The sequence below is a fragment of the Scyliorhinus torazame genome, chromosome 18 (assembly GCF_047496885.1).
Source record: "Scyliorhinus torazame isolate Kashiwa2021f chromosome 18, sScyTor2.1, whole genome shotgun sequence".
NCBI classification, from domain to species: Eukaryota; Metazoa; Chordata; class Chondrichthyes; order Carcharhiniformes; family Scyliorhinidae; genus Scyliorhinus; species Scyliorhinus torazame.
This window is the reverse complement of record NC_092724.1, coordinates 152184157-152198662: the sequence shown is the minus strand read 5'-3', so window position 1 is coordinate 152198662 and position 14506 is coordinate 152184157. Positions and strand designations below refer to the sequence as shown.

Below are 14506 nucleotides of genomic sequence, written 5' to 3'. Positions count from 1 at the left end.
GGGGCAGCTGCCCCCGACTATGTCAGAGGCAACGATATCGCTCCTCCTAAAGAAGGAAAAAGACCCGCTGCACTGCGGGTCATACAGGCCCATTTCCCTCCTGAATGTGGATGCTAAGATTCTGGCCAAGGTAATGGCAATGAGGATAGAGGATTGTGTCCTGGGGGTGGTCCATGAGGACCAAACTGGGTTTGTGATGGGGAGACAGCTAAATACAAATATACAGAGGTTGCTAGGGGTAATGATGATGCCCCCACCAGAGGGGGAAGCGGAGATAGTGGTGGCGATGGATGCCGAGAAAGCATTTGATAGAGTGGAGTGGGATTATTTGTGGGAGGTGTTGAGGAGATTTGGCTTTGGGGACGGGTATATCAGGTGGGTACAGTTGCTGTATAGGGCCCCGATGGCAAGTGTGGTCACGAATGGACGGGGGTCTGACTATTTTCGGCTCCATAGAGGGACGACGCAGGGATGTCCTCTGTCCCCATTATTGTTTGCATTGGTGATTGAACCCCTGGCCATGGCACTGAGGGGTTCCAGGAAGTGGAGGGGAGTACTTAGGGGGGGGAGAAGAACACCGGGTATCTCTGTATGTGGATGATTTGTTGCTATATGTGGCGGACCCGGCGGAGGGGATGCCAGAGATAATGTGGATACTTGGGGAGTTTGGGGATTTTTCAGGGTATAAACTGAACATGGGGAAAAGTGAGCTATTTGTGGTGCATCCGGGGGAACAGAGCAGAGAGATAGAGGATTTACCGTTGAGGAAGGTAACAAGGGACTTCCGGTACCTGGGGATCCAGATAGCCAAGAATTGGGGTACATTACATAGGCTTAATTTAACACGGTTGGTGGAACAGATGGAGGAGGATTTCAAGAGATGGGACATGGTGTCCCTGTCATTGGCAGGTAGGGTGCAGGCGGTTAAAATGGTGGTCCTCCCGAGATTCCTTTTTGTGTTCCAGTGCCTCCCGGTGGTGATCACGAAGGCTTTTTTTCAAAAGAATTGAGAAGAGCATTATGAGTTTTGTGTGGGCTGGGAAGACCCCGAGAGTGAGGCGGGGATTCTTGCAGCGTAGTAGGGACGGGGGGGGGGGGGGGGGGGGGGGGGGGGGGGGGGGGGGGGGGGGGGGTTGGCACTACCGAGCCTAAGTGAGTACTACTGGGCCGCCAATGTTTCAATGGTGTGTAAGTGGATGGGAGAAGGGGAGGGAGCAGCGTGGAAGAGATTGGAGAGGGCGTCCTGCAGGGGGACTAGCCTGCAAGCAATGGTGGCGGCGCCGCTGTCGTTCTCACCAAAGAAATACACCACAAGCCCGGTGGTGGTGGCTACATTGAAAATTTGGGGGCAGTGGAGACGGCATAGGGGAGGGACGGGAGCTTCGGTGCGGTCCCCGATAAGAAACAATCATAGGTTCGTTCCGGGGAGAATGGATGGGGGATTTGGAGCATGGCAAAGAGCTGGGGTAGTACAATTAAGAGATATATTTGTAGATGGGACGTTTGCGAGTCTGGGAGCACTGACGGAGAAATATGGGTTGCCCCAAGGGAATGCATTTCGGTATATGCAATTGAGGGCTTTTGCGAGGCAACAGGTGAGGGAATTCCCGCAGCTCCCGACGCAGGAAGTGCAGGATAGAGTGATCTCAGAGACATGGGTGGGGGACGGTAAGGTGGCGGACATATACAGGGAGATGAGGGACGAGGGGGAGATCATGGTAGATGAGCTGAAAGGGAAATGGGAAGAAGAACTGGGGGAGGAGATTGAGGAGGGGCTGTGGGCTGATGCCCTACGTAGGGTAAACTCATCGTCCTCGTGTGCCAGGCTAAGCCTGATACAATTTAAGGTGCTACACAGGGCGCACATGACTGGAGCACGGCTTAGTAAATTTTTTGGGGTAGAGGATAGGTGTGTGAGATGCTCGAGAGGCCCAGCGAATCACACCCACATGTTCTGGTCATGCCCGGCACTACAGGGGTTCTGGGTGGGGGTGGCAAAGGTGCTTTCGAAAGTAGTGGGGGTCCGGGTCGAACCAAGCTGGGGGTTGGCCATATTTGGGGTTGCAGAAGAGCCGGGAGTGCAGGAGGCGAGAGAGGCTGACGTGTTGGCCTTTGCGTCCCTTGTAGCCCGGCGCAGGATATTGTTAATGTGGAAGGAAGCCAAATCCCCGGGGGTGGAGACCTGGATAAACGATATGGCAGGGTTCATAAAGTTAGAACGGATTAAGTTCGTGTTAAGGGGTTCGGCTCAGGGGTTCACCAGGCGGTGGCAACCGTTCGTCGACTACCTCACAGAAAGATAGAGGGAATGGAAAAGAAGTAGATAACAGCAGCAACCCAGGGGGGAGGGGGAGGAATCGGACGGACTGTCAGGGATGTTATTGTATATGTATAGGTATTTGGTATATGTAATTGTACATTGGATTGTATTTTTGGAGAGTATTTATTTTAGACAAGGCAGTTGCCATTTAGTTTTGTTTTTTGTTTTTGTTTATATATTACTTATTTATTTGTTTAAAACTGGCCACGGTTATTTATATTGCTTTATTGTTGTGTAAAAGAAACACTACGTATTGTTATGTTTGGCCAAAATACTTGAATAAAATATATTTTTTAAAAAATAAATAGTTTCTTTGGATTTCTTACAATTGCCATGGAACTCAGCACAGCCTTTATCATAGCCATCATAAAGAAGTCACCTTTGTTCATCTTTATGCAGTCAGCCAAAGTTATCATTGGCTTTTCTGATTTGAAGAGAGTGACAAAGATGCATATCGATTGTCCACATTATAAAAACATAAATATATGCATTCGGTGGTTGACTAATTCATATTAGTCCATGGAGAAATACCCTTAGCCACCCAAGTTGAACTAATTTATCAACGCCGCTCAGAAAGCATCCAATGATAAGCAAGATCAGTAACTCAATTGAGGAGTTTGGTTGTCTTAACAAACACACAACATTCTGATTATGTTACATGGGAATTAGTGGTTGGTGCAGCCAATGCTTTTTGCACCACCATCGCTTGACTGATTTTTTTTCTGAATGAATGTAATTAGCTACAACGATTATTTGAACTTCTTTGAAAAAAATATTTATTTATTCTCCTCCTTTTTCACATTTTCTCCCAAATTTACACCCACCAACAATAAACAATAATCAGTAACAAATATGTCAATCCCCATATCAATAACAATGATTCCCAAACATTCACCCGCATGTTCACATAAACAAATGACAAAAAGGAATCAGGGATTACCCATAGCCACCATTAACACCCCCCTCCACCCCCCAACTAATGTTCGATGTTATCCAGTTCTTGAAAGTGCATAATGAATAATGCCCTGTTCAAACTTAACCTTCTCAAGAGTCAAGAATTCTAACAGGTCCCCTCACCACGCCAGGGCACAGGGTGGAGAGGTTGCTCTCCAACCCATCAGGATCCGCCTTCGGGCGATCAGCGAGGCGAAGGCTACAACATCTGCCTCCGCACCCGTTTCCAACCCTGGCTGGTCCGACACCCCGAATATGGCCTTCCGGGGGCCCGGGTCCAGTTTCACGTGCACCACTTTAGAAATTACCCTAAAATCCTCCTTCCAGTAATCCTCTAGCTTTGGACAGGACCAAAACATACGAACGTGATTAGCGGGGGACTCCCCGCAACGTTCACACACATCTTCTACTCCTTCAAAGAATCGGCTCATCCTCGCCCTTGTGAGGTGTGCTCTGTATACCACCTTCAGCTGTATCAGCCCCAACCTCGCGTATTATTTGAACTTCTAACCTGATTTTCTTTTATTGAGTTTTGAGCTCTCATTTATGTTTCAACTTTTGAAACAGTCAAATTTAATAATTGAAATACAAAATAGATCCTCCTGGTGCCTGTTTTTATCAGTGTTGGGGAAGAGGTGGGGGAGGAGGAGGGGAGTCAAGCAAGGCAGACACACGTTATTTTCATATAGTTACATCAGACAAAATAATGCAGTTATACATCAACACACTTGCCAGAAAAAAAAACCAGGCTGTCAAAGATTTCTTTATTTCAGTATTTCTAAGGGAAAGCAAGCTTTTTCAGCAAAGCATCTCCTCAGACGTTTATGCTTAATCAGAACTATGTACAGAGCAATAAATAGATCTCAAGCCATTTGCTTTTCAGGATAATCTGTACTGCTGTCAATTTAAAAAATACAAACAATACAGTTGACACAAAGTAAAAGATTGTAACATTACCTCAGCTGAAGGAATAAAATAAATGATTCATCGGAGGTGATGCTTGCTCTCAACAGGAATGTAATTCAATCATTGGGAGGAGGAGAAGGGTATGCACATGGAAGAGAGCTGTCTACATTACTGGGGGTGATTTCAAATCACTCTTCTCGTTTACAGCCAAATATCACAGCACTCAAAATGTCACCGAGATAGATCTGGGATCCACTTGAGTCAGCCTTTCACTGCAAACCGTCCTCTGGAACATTGTCCACCTTTGCCCCCGACTTAGCCCATATGCTTTCGCTGCCCGATGACTGAGTTACATGCCAGCGCCCTCCAGGTCAACCTCCCCATCGTCAAGCCTCCGTAACGCGAAGTTCATCCAGAACTCTGCTGCCTGTACTGTAACCCGCATCAAGTTCAGCTCACCAGGAACGCCGGTGCTTGCTGACCCATACGGACTTCCAGTCTTTGAATTTAAAACTCTCAAACTTGCGTTCAAATCCCTCCACGTCTTCACCCCTCCCCATCTCTAAGCTACTCCAGCACTACCAATCCTCCAACAGCTTTACGTTCTTCTGTGAATCCCACACACCCTTCACTCCCACCAGGCACAGTTGTACATTCGGCCGTCTAAGCACTAAGCTCATCAATTCCCTCCCCGAATCTTTCTCTTTGCACCGTTACCACCTTTGAGCACTTACTAATGAACCTACTTTTTTAACCAATCTTTTAGTCATCCTTATGCTGCTGTTTCCTTCTTTGGTGTGCCAGTTTATTTAATTCAGTAAACGACGACTTACTTCAGCCTTGTAAGCAATGTAATACAGCTGGTTCCTTACCTGGTCTGGCCCTTTATCAAACATCTTTCGTGATCGGGAAAACTGGTGGGAATGTGGAGTATACTGCACCCCCCCAGTGGCACTGGATCCTGGCCGTGGCGGCGTTGATATATCTCTGGGTCCGGTCTGTTTACTCACATCATTGGTTAGACTGGAACTGCTTGTACTGGGTATGGGAGGTGAGCCTCTGTGACAGAAAGAAAAAGATTTAAGAGAGAATATTCTGCAAAGTGGTAAAGTTTACCTGCACAGAAATAACCTTCCTACCAGGAATTAAGTGTGACCGGCTATTTAATGAAAATAAGAAACCGTAATGCTCAAATGTTTAGCCTATTAGCTTTGCTCAGGTTTAAAAAGAGGCTTGGCCCACCATGTCGGCAGCAACTCAGCTAGAGTTGGGAGTTCAAGTTTTTCCAGAGGCAAGGAGAGTGAGTGGGGCACTATTCTCTCTACTTTGCGTGCTAATATTCATCACTGTAAATACACAAGGGGTTAATGTAAATACACTACGGCTAAGTAAACACTAGAGGGAGCACAGAGACATCATGACATGCAGACATACAGCTAATGAACATTGAATAGGACACGAACAATGGGCAGTCAAGACACCCAGAGGTGACACTACCACAAGGGGAAATTACACAACCCATATATAAGGACAGGGCACACATGCTCTGTCTCTTTCCACAGGCGACACTTAGAGTGTAGGACAGGGGCAGATCAGATGCATCACACCCACCACGTGGCTTAGAGCAGACTGGTTAGTTAGACTGAGTTACGATAGCAAGATTAGCAGGAGAGTCGAACTCAGGGAACTGTGTTACTGTTTCAATAAATCAGTGAACTTACTTCAACGTCTGGAGTATCTTTTGGTCAAAGCTGCATCAAGCTGCAGCCTGTGTTATCCCAGAGTACATAACATAACACTTTGTGCCACAACTTGAGCTAATCAGTATCTCAGGAAAGCTCCACTTGCTGCCACAGTGTGATATTTGCACTTCCCACAGCAGTGTAAGCAAGCCAACATGTGTCAAATCAGAACTGTGAATTCTATGGCCAGGGAAAATTGGGCTGCGACTGTACATGCAAGGTCTTTACAGTGAGTGAGCAACAAAGATCTTTATCCTTCGTGTGAGCTGGATCGGAAGCCAGGTGCTAGCAGTGAAAGTGTAGCTTCTTAACCAATCGCATCGATTAGACCTCTAGAAAAGTGCGCGTATGCCAATTCAGACTGGTTATTCCATGAGGCTAGAACATGATTGAGGAAACTGCATAATATTAATTGACATTTGTGTCATTAAAGCTCGAAAAGACACAAAACAGATGTTTTAAACTTTGCAAACTATATTCAAGCTAACGAACAAAGGAACTGATGTCATTTATTTCATATAAATGATGCAAATAAATCTTGGGAGCAAAGCTAATAAGGTATTATATGCGAGAAAAAAATAAATTGAGAGGGGAGAAATACACCAGGCTCAGATTGCTGTCAGCAACACTTTTAAGAAAGTTCCTTTAAAGAAAAAAAAGTTGCATTTCACAGCATCTTAATCTTGTGTTTAAGAAATATTTTAATGAGCTATGCCTTCATTAAAATAATTTGCAGTGTAGTGAATGGGATACAGGCAAACAGAACATTATTGCATTTGGTTTCAGGGCGGTGTGCTTTGAATTTATCCCCAACACTACGGGAATGGGAATGCCACAAAACAGTATCTCTGAATTCCAGAGGGCAGAAATGTGGAAGTGATATATTTAATAAACTACAAAACATGCCTAAAACAGCCATAGGCACATATCTGAGTGGATTCACTTGGAATCTCATATACATAAAATATCAACGATGAAGCAAGGGCAGAGTTCCCAAGTAATGACTAACAATTACTTTGTTGTCCAGGGATCCAGCTTGTATCAAGATTAATTTTGTGAATTCATGCTTCCGTAACTCCCATAGGCATGATGGATTAAATGTCTAAGTGTGAATCTAAAATCTTGGCCTGAAATTATTTAATGAGCACGCTGTACCTGTTGTCAATTAGTTTTTCTCTCGTCAGCTAAAGCAAAATGAACTAATTTTGATGTGCACTTCGGAGAACAACACCATTTGCTTTTTCTTCAAATATATAGAAAGTTAAAGCCGCAGTGTAATGTTCAACAGAAAGGTAACTTTTGACGGTTTGTTCCTGGTCAATGTGGCTGCGTAAAGATGAGTGAAACAGAATTGGGACAAACAGCCTGTAATAACCAACTCAAATTATTTTTCAAATCATCACCTGTACAAGTTCGAGACATCAGAAAACAAAACTCTACTCATGAGAAACAATTGACTTATTTTGCCAGAACAGTGAAGGGGGCCATTCGGCCCATCGAGTCTTTGAAAGAACGCCCTACCTAGGGCCACTCCCCCCCCCCCCCGCCCCCCCCCGGCCTAACCCCACCTAACTGCACATCTTTGAACACTAAGGAGCAATTTAGCATGGCCAATCCACCTAACCTGCACATCTATGTGCTGGGACAGGCATTTTGCACAGTTCAGTGCCACCAGCATTGTAATTTGAAACTACTTTCCTCTTGGTCTTGCCACTTCCACTCCTTTAATAAAAACAAACCTGTCGTTTCCTGGTAACGGAAGTCATATAGTACAGGTTGCACTTTAACAAACTTCTGTATTACAACCAATATTCCCTCGAAGATGCACAGTAACACAAAAGCTTCCTTAAAATCACCACCAGTGCCTGACTGCACAAAAGGAAAGTGGCAGCACAGAACAAAATTATCTGCGCAGCCAGAAAAAATGATCGGGAACATTGATTACAACCCATTTTTCAAAGCACAATATGATAACCAATTTCTGATAATGGCACATTTTTCACCGATGTCAAAAGAGTTTAGAATAAAGAAATGGTTTAAGATAGTACTGGTTAATAATGGTATCCCCAGACCAGAGGAAGGGGGATGGTTAGGTCAGCGAGGGGGACAGCATGCACGTGAATCAGAACAACGTCAACAGTGCGGGTTCAACTCCTATTCTGACCGAGGTAAACTTGGAATCTGCCTTCAGGCATAGCACACATGAATGAAGACCCGAGGGGGGGCATTGCTTTAATGCTCTTAAAATGGAACACACCCTTGGGTTGTGATCAGTCATTTACTTTACTTTATCATTTATATTGTTCACATATTGTGAGTCTGTGTGCCACAAGGTTACCGTAACTATTATAATTTCCCATCTATGCAGATTCGCAAAAGAAATCTTGTGGGGAAAAAAAAAGGAAACGGTACTAAAAATGTAATGAACTGCTGAACTGATTCAACAGCTACTTATATGTCTTTATAGATACATGGCCACTGTCTACTGGGCCTAGCAAGATCCAGAACTCTGAATGGAACAGGTTAGATGGTCTTGTTCGCATTTGCCGCATAACCCAGATCTTGAGAATTCAGGCTGTTAAGCAGATTGAATGGGACACAAGATGGTGCTCCATAAATTTAACTTCATACCAGTGTATCTCCTTGCGAGCTTGTTTGCAGCAATTTGAAGCATACGGTTTCTAACCTATCAATATCTACTGATTTGTGTTGCAGTTTCTCTCACTTGTCTTGATTTTTCTCAATTGATCAGCTTTTGCACTTCTATCTCAACTTTCTACTTCCTTCCAGGTAGGGATCGGCACATGGGGTATTGTGCTAAGGCAGGAAGGATTGGAACCTAAGTGCCCATTATCTGATAGGATTGCCTGTAGTGTGATCTTCACGGTATAAAAATCATTAAGTTTTGAAAAGAATCCACGGGGAGTCCCAATGACTATGAGGACAGGCAGATGGGAGCGGCCATATGGGAGGTCTCAGACTTCAGCCTGACTGCGGCATGAAGTTGTAGATGGGCATCCTAGGGGCTCCAAACCCTGCTGTGGAAGGTGGCGGGGGAAAAAGTTTGCGCCACAGGAAAAAAGTTAATGAGCACAGGACATGCAAGCCATTAGCAAAGACTTTGACTATATATCTATGCTCTGAAACTACAGTACAGAATGCCAGATTTGAAGGCTAGAAATGGGGGTTGGTTCTCGAACGCGCCTTGAAATGTTTACACTTACATCCATGAGCTGCATTCAATTTACTGTAAACTTGGAAGAAAATTCCTGTTGAGAATAACGTGCCACAAGAAGTCATTATACCTCTGCCTCACTGACTTACCCAACTTGATGAATGTGTGTTCCTTTACTGGTTGGGCTGGCTGGCGCAGACTGCGTGAGATTCGTGGAATCCAGGATACGTTGCGGCCGGGCATTAACTGTGGCCTGCAGGGAAACATTAATCAAAACGGTAAAAATGTTGTAATATGATGAATTCATCTGGCAAGTATTGATATATCATATGGAAATGATGGGTTACATTTAGTCATTCCACTTTATTGGGATAAATGTATCGAAAAAGACCAAAGAGGGCAGCACGGTGGCGCAGTGGTTAGCACGGCTGCCTCGCGGCGCCCAAGTCCCAGGTTCGATCCCGGCTCTGGGTCACTATCCGTGTGGAGTTTGCGCAATCTCCCAGTGTTTGCGTGGGTTTCACCCCCACAACCCAAAGATGTGCAGGGTAGGTGGATTGGCCATGTTAACTTGCCCCTTGATTGGAAAAAAATGTATTGGGTACTCTAAATTTATGGAAAAAAAAAAGAAAAAGAAAAAGACCAAAGACCCCAAATGTTGGACATCATCGATGCTGTGTTACTCCAAAAGTAAAAAGCATGAGTTTTTAGCATGAATGTAATTTTGCTTCACAAGTATTATGAAAACAAGAAATGATTTTAGTGTTTCTGTTTGGAAGATTAATTGGCACGCATGGGTAATTCACAATTTTCCTGGAGTGTTTTGATTCTGTGCAGCGACATTTTCCTGCTCAAATGATTTTGACATTATGTCGGCTCAAAGCTCAGCATCATGCACAACATTTCAGCGAAAGCCAAGAATTTCAATTATTCATATTCATTCCGCCCTCCTTTCAAAATAATGTCATTTTATCCTGGTATAATATTCAACAAAATTAATATCTGCGTAACAGGAAAGAAAAATAAAACGAGCTGAGTAGTTTGAACTTCGTAAAATGTCCGAGAAAGTTATAGTTCAAAACGTTAGATAAGCAGGTTTTAATCAATTGGCAGCAAAATAAAATTCGAGATAACAAATGTTGCAGTAGTGAGATCGGATCATATCCCACATGCTGGGCCCACTTCTGCTCAGAGATGAAAGGAAACCACTCAAAACATTGAGGTGTCACTGAAAAACGCGATGCAATCAATCCGCAATATCAGAGGATTTAGCCACAGGGAGAATATTTGCTCTTCAAACTTGACTGAAAATGGACATAGATGGCTATACATTCATAGAAGGCAGGTAAAGGTTAGTCCACAATAATGCATCAAATTGCACTAACAGCTAAACAAAGAGATGTATCTGTCAAATATTGATTTTTAATTAATTGGCTTGAAACCTGTGCTTGTACCTGAAGAACAGGCGTTTTAAAACAACAGGCTGAACAGGGTGACTGGAAATTACAGATACAGACTCCAGGGCTGCAACACCACCACAAGCGCCTGATATTCAACTATTGGAGACATGACATCAAATCTGATCACTTGGGTCATGAGACAATGGCTAAACTAACTGTGCAGGCATGAGCTAATCAAGCTAATTTTGGATAATGTGATTATTTGGATTCCCCCCCAACAGTGGAGTAAATCACATGACCAGCAAAGCCCATTTGTGAGATAAAGGTGACATATTTGGCAGAGAGTGCATGCTGAGATGCTGAACTAAGGAGAGGCAGCTGAGGCTGTTGAAACTTGCTCTCTCTCTCTATGCTGCCTGGCAAGCTTCTAGCTCTGTTTGCTGATAGACACCAACCAACAGAATACCTTCTGCGATAGTGACCTTTAATCCTGCTCAACACCACGGTCCCCAGAGGAACTACCAAATAAACCGGCTGACATTTTAAGTTGAAACATCAGGACCAATGAAGAAGCTTCTGAGCAGCAATCACTGAGCTTGTGTGCACTGTGTGTGCACTGTATGTGGCAAGCACAGAGTGCGTGCATGTGTGTGCAGCGTACGTGTGCACACATTCACTGTGAGCGCATGTGCCGTGTGTCCGTGCATGCGTGGCGTGCACACGGCGTGCATGCACATGCAGTGTGAGTGTGCAGCGTGCGGCATGCGCTCTGTGTGTGCAGCGTCCACAATGTTAGTTGGTTGTACCAGGTGCAGCGATTCTGGGTGAGCTTCTCGTAGGTGTCAGGGTCGATATCAAATATTCCTCAGCAAAGCCATCACAATGTTCTTCTTGCACTTCCTTTGATTGCAACGGCAACGTACCACACACACTCAACCTCTCCATGGGCAATTCACTGTGGGCTGTGTCAAACATTCGGGCTACATGACCAGCCCAAATTTAGCTGGGATTATCTTAAGACGGTGTGGGTTCCTGGCATACCAGCAAGGGTGAGCACCTCAGTGCCTGGTATATTGTCCTGCCATCTGATCTTTGGAGGTTTCCGAAGGGAGTTCAAGTAAAACTGTGCTCAACTAAAACTGGGTGGCATTCATACATGACTCGCATTCTCAGAGCAGAGTGGGCGGCTGTTCTGTAGAATTTCAGTTTGATAGGCAGACCTTACTTCTCTTCCTCCCAGACTGAAGTCTGTTGAATGCTCCCCTTGCTTTGGCAATTCTTGCATGTGCCTCGTCATCGATACAAAGAGAACGAGAGAGTGTGCTGCTGCAATAAGTGAATATAACACTGCTAACATGTTTTGGTCATGGACTGAAAGCTTGGGTTTGAGATGAGACTTGCCTCGAGCAGGCTGGTATATTAGTTCAATTTTCTTTGTACTACCCCGTGCAGGCAGCAGTGATTAGTACTGCTGCCTCATGGCGCCAGGGACCCGGATTCTATTCCGGCTTTGGGTGACTGCCTGTGTGAAGTTTGCACTTTCTCCCCATTCCAAGAACAAAGAACAAAGAAAATTACAGCACAGGAACAGGCCCTTCGGCCCTCTCAGCCGGCGCCGATCCAGATCCTTTATCTAAGGATCTACTTCCCTCTGTTCCCCGCCCGTTCATATATCTGTCCAGATGCATCTTAAATGATGCTACCATGCCCGCCTCTACCACCTCCGCTGGCAAAGCGTTCCAGGCACCCACCACCCTTTGCGTAAAAAACTTTCCACGCACATCTCCCTTAAACTTTCCCCCTCTCACCTTGAAATCGTGACCCCTTGTAATTGACACCCCCACTCTTGGAAAAAGCTTGTTGCTATCCACCGTGTCCATACCTCTCATAATTTTGTAGACCTCAATCAGGTCCCCCTTCAACCTCCGTCTTTCCAACGAAAACAATCCTAATCTACTCAACCTTTCTTCATAGCTAGCACCCTCCATACCAGGCAACATCCTGGTGAACCTCCTCTGCACCCTCTCTAAAGCATCCACATCCTTCTGGTAATGTGGCGACCAGAACTGCACGCAGTATTCTAAATGTGGCCTAACCAAAGTCCTATACAACTGTAACATGACCTGCCGACTCTTGTACTCAATACCCCGTCCGATGAAGGCAAGCATGCTGCATGCCTTCTTGACCACTCTATCGACCTGCGTTGCCACCTTCAGGGTACAATGGACCTGAACTCCCAGATCTCTTTGTGCATCAATTTTCCCCAGGACCCTTCCATTGACCGTATAGTCCGCTCTTGAATTAGATCTTCCAAAATGCATCACCTCGCATTTGCCTGGATTGAACTCCATCTGCCATTTCTCTGCCCAACTCACCAATCTATCTATATTTTGCTGTATTCTCTGACAGTCCTCCTCGCTATCTGCAACTCCACCAATCTTAGTATCATCTGCAAACTTGGTAATCAGACCACCTATACCTTCGTCCAGATCATTTATGTATATCACAAACAACAATGGGCCGAGCACGGATCCCTGTGGAACACCACTAGTCACCTTTCTCCATTTTGAGACACTCCCTTCCACCACTACTCTGTCTCCTGTTGCCCAGCCAGTTCTTTATCCATCTAGCTAGTACACCCTGAACCCCATACGACTTCACTTTTTCCATCAACCTGCCATGGGAATCTTTATCAAACGCCTTACTGAAGTCCATGTATATGACATCTACAGCCCTTCCCTCATCAATTAACTTTGTCACTTCCTCAAAGAATTCTATTGGGTTTGTAAGACATGACCTTCCCTGCACAAAACCATGCTGCCTATCACTGATAAGTCTATTTTCTTCCAAATGTGAATAGATCCTATCCCTCAGTATCTTCTCCAACAGTTTGCCTACCACTGACGTCAAGCTCACAGGTCTATAATTCCCTGGATTATACCTGCTACCCTTCTTAAACAAAGGGACAACATTAGCAATTCTCCAGTCCTCCAGGACCTCACCTGTGCGCAAGGAAGCTGCAAAGATATCTGTTAAGGCCCCAGCTATTTCGTCCCTCGCTTCCCTCAGTAACCTGGGATAAATCCCATCCGGACCTAGAGTTCCCCCTTCCTTATGCCGACTTGACCTAGAGTATTTAAATTAGAGTAATTAGGGAGGCCATCCCTAGCCTCAACATCCGTCATGTCCCTCTCCTTGGTGAATACCGATGCAAAATACTCATTAAGAAACTCACCCATTTCCTCTGGCTCCACGCATAAATTCCCTCTTTTGTCTTTGAGTGGGCCAATCCTTTCTCTAGTTACCCTCTTGCTCCTTACATACGAATAAAAGACTTTGGGATTTTCCTTAACCCTATTAGCCAAAGATATTTCATGACCCCTTTTAGCCCTCTTTATTGCGCGTTTGAGATTTGTCCTACTTCCCGATATTCCTCCAAAGCTTCATCAGTTTTAAGTCGCCTAGATCTTATGTATGCTTCTTTCTTCAATTTAGCTAGTCTCACAATTCCACCCGTCATCCATGGTTCTCTAATTTTGCCATTTCTATCCCTCATTTTCACAGGGACATATCTGTCCTGCACTCTAATCAACCTTTCCTCAAAAGACTCCCACATTTCAAATGTGGATTTACCCTTGAACAGCTGCTCCCAATCCACATTCCCTAGCCCCTGCTGAATTTTGTTATGCTTGGCCTTTCCCCAATTTAGCACTCTTCCTTTCGGACCACTCTCGTCTATGTCCACGAGTATTCTAAAACTTACGGAATTGTGATCGCTATTCCCAAAGTAATCACTGACTGAAACTTCAACCACCTGGCCGGGTCCAATACCAGGTCCAGAATGGCCCCTTCCCAAGTTGGACTATTTACATACTGCTCTAAAAAGCTCTCCTGGATGCTCTTTACAAATTCTGCTCCATCTACGCCTCCAACACTACATGAGTCCCATTCAATGTTGGGGAAGTTAAAATCTCCCATCACGACCACCCTATTGCTCCTATATTTTTCT

At 44.9% G+C, this 14506-nt stretch overlaps 1 protein-coding gene across 1 annotated transcript in view; it reads right to left on the bottom strand.

Moving 5' to 3' along the window:
- The window catches only part of rptor (regulatory associated protein of MTOR, complex 1), a 499967-nt gene that overhangs the window by 110672 nt on the left and 374789 nt on the right, over positions 1-14506 (bottom strand). Inside the window, exons 22-23 of the mRNA XM_072483619.1 lie at positions 9247-9350; positions 5053-5239 (exon numbers count right to left, since the gene is read on the bottom strand). Coding sequence (XP_072339720.1) covers positions 5053-5239; positions 9247-9350 — 291 coding nt within the window. The remainder of the gene's footprint in view (positions 1-5052; positions 5240-9246; positions 9351-14506) is intronic.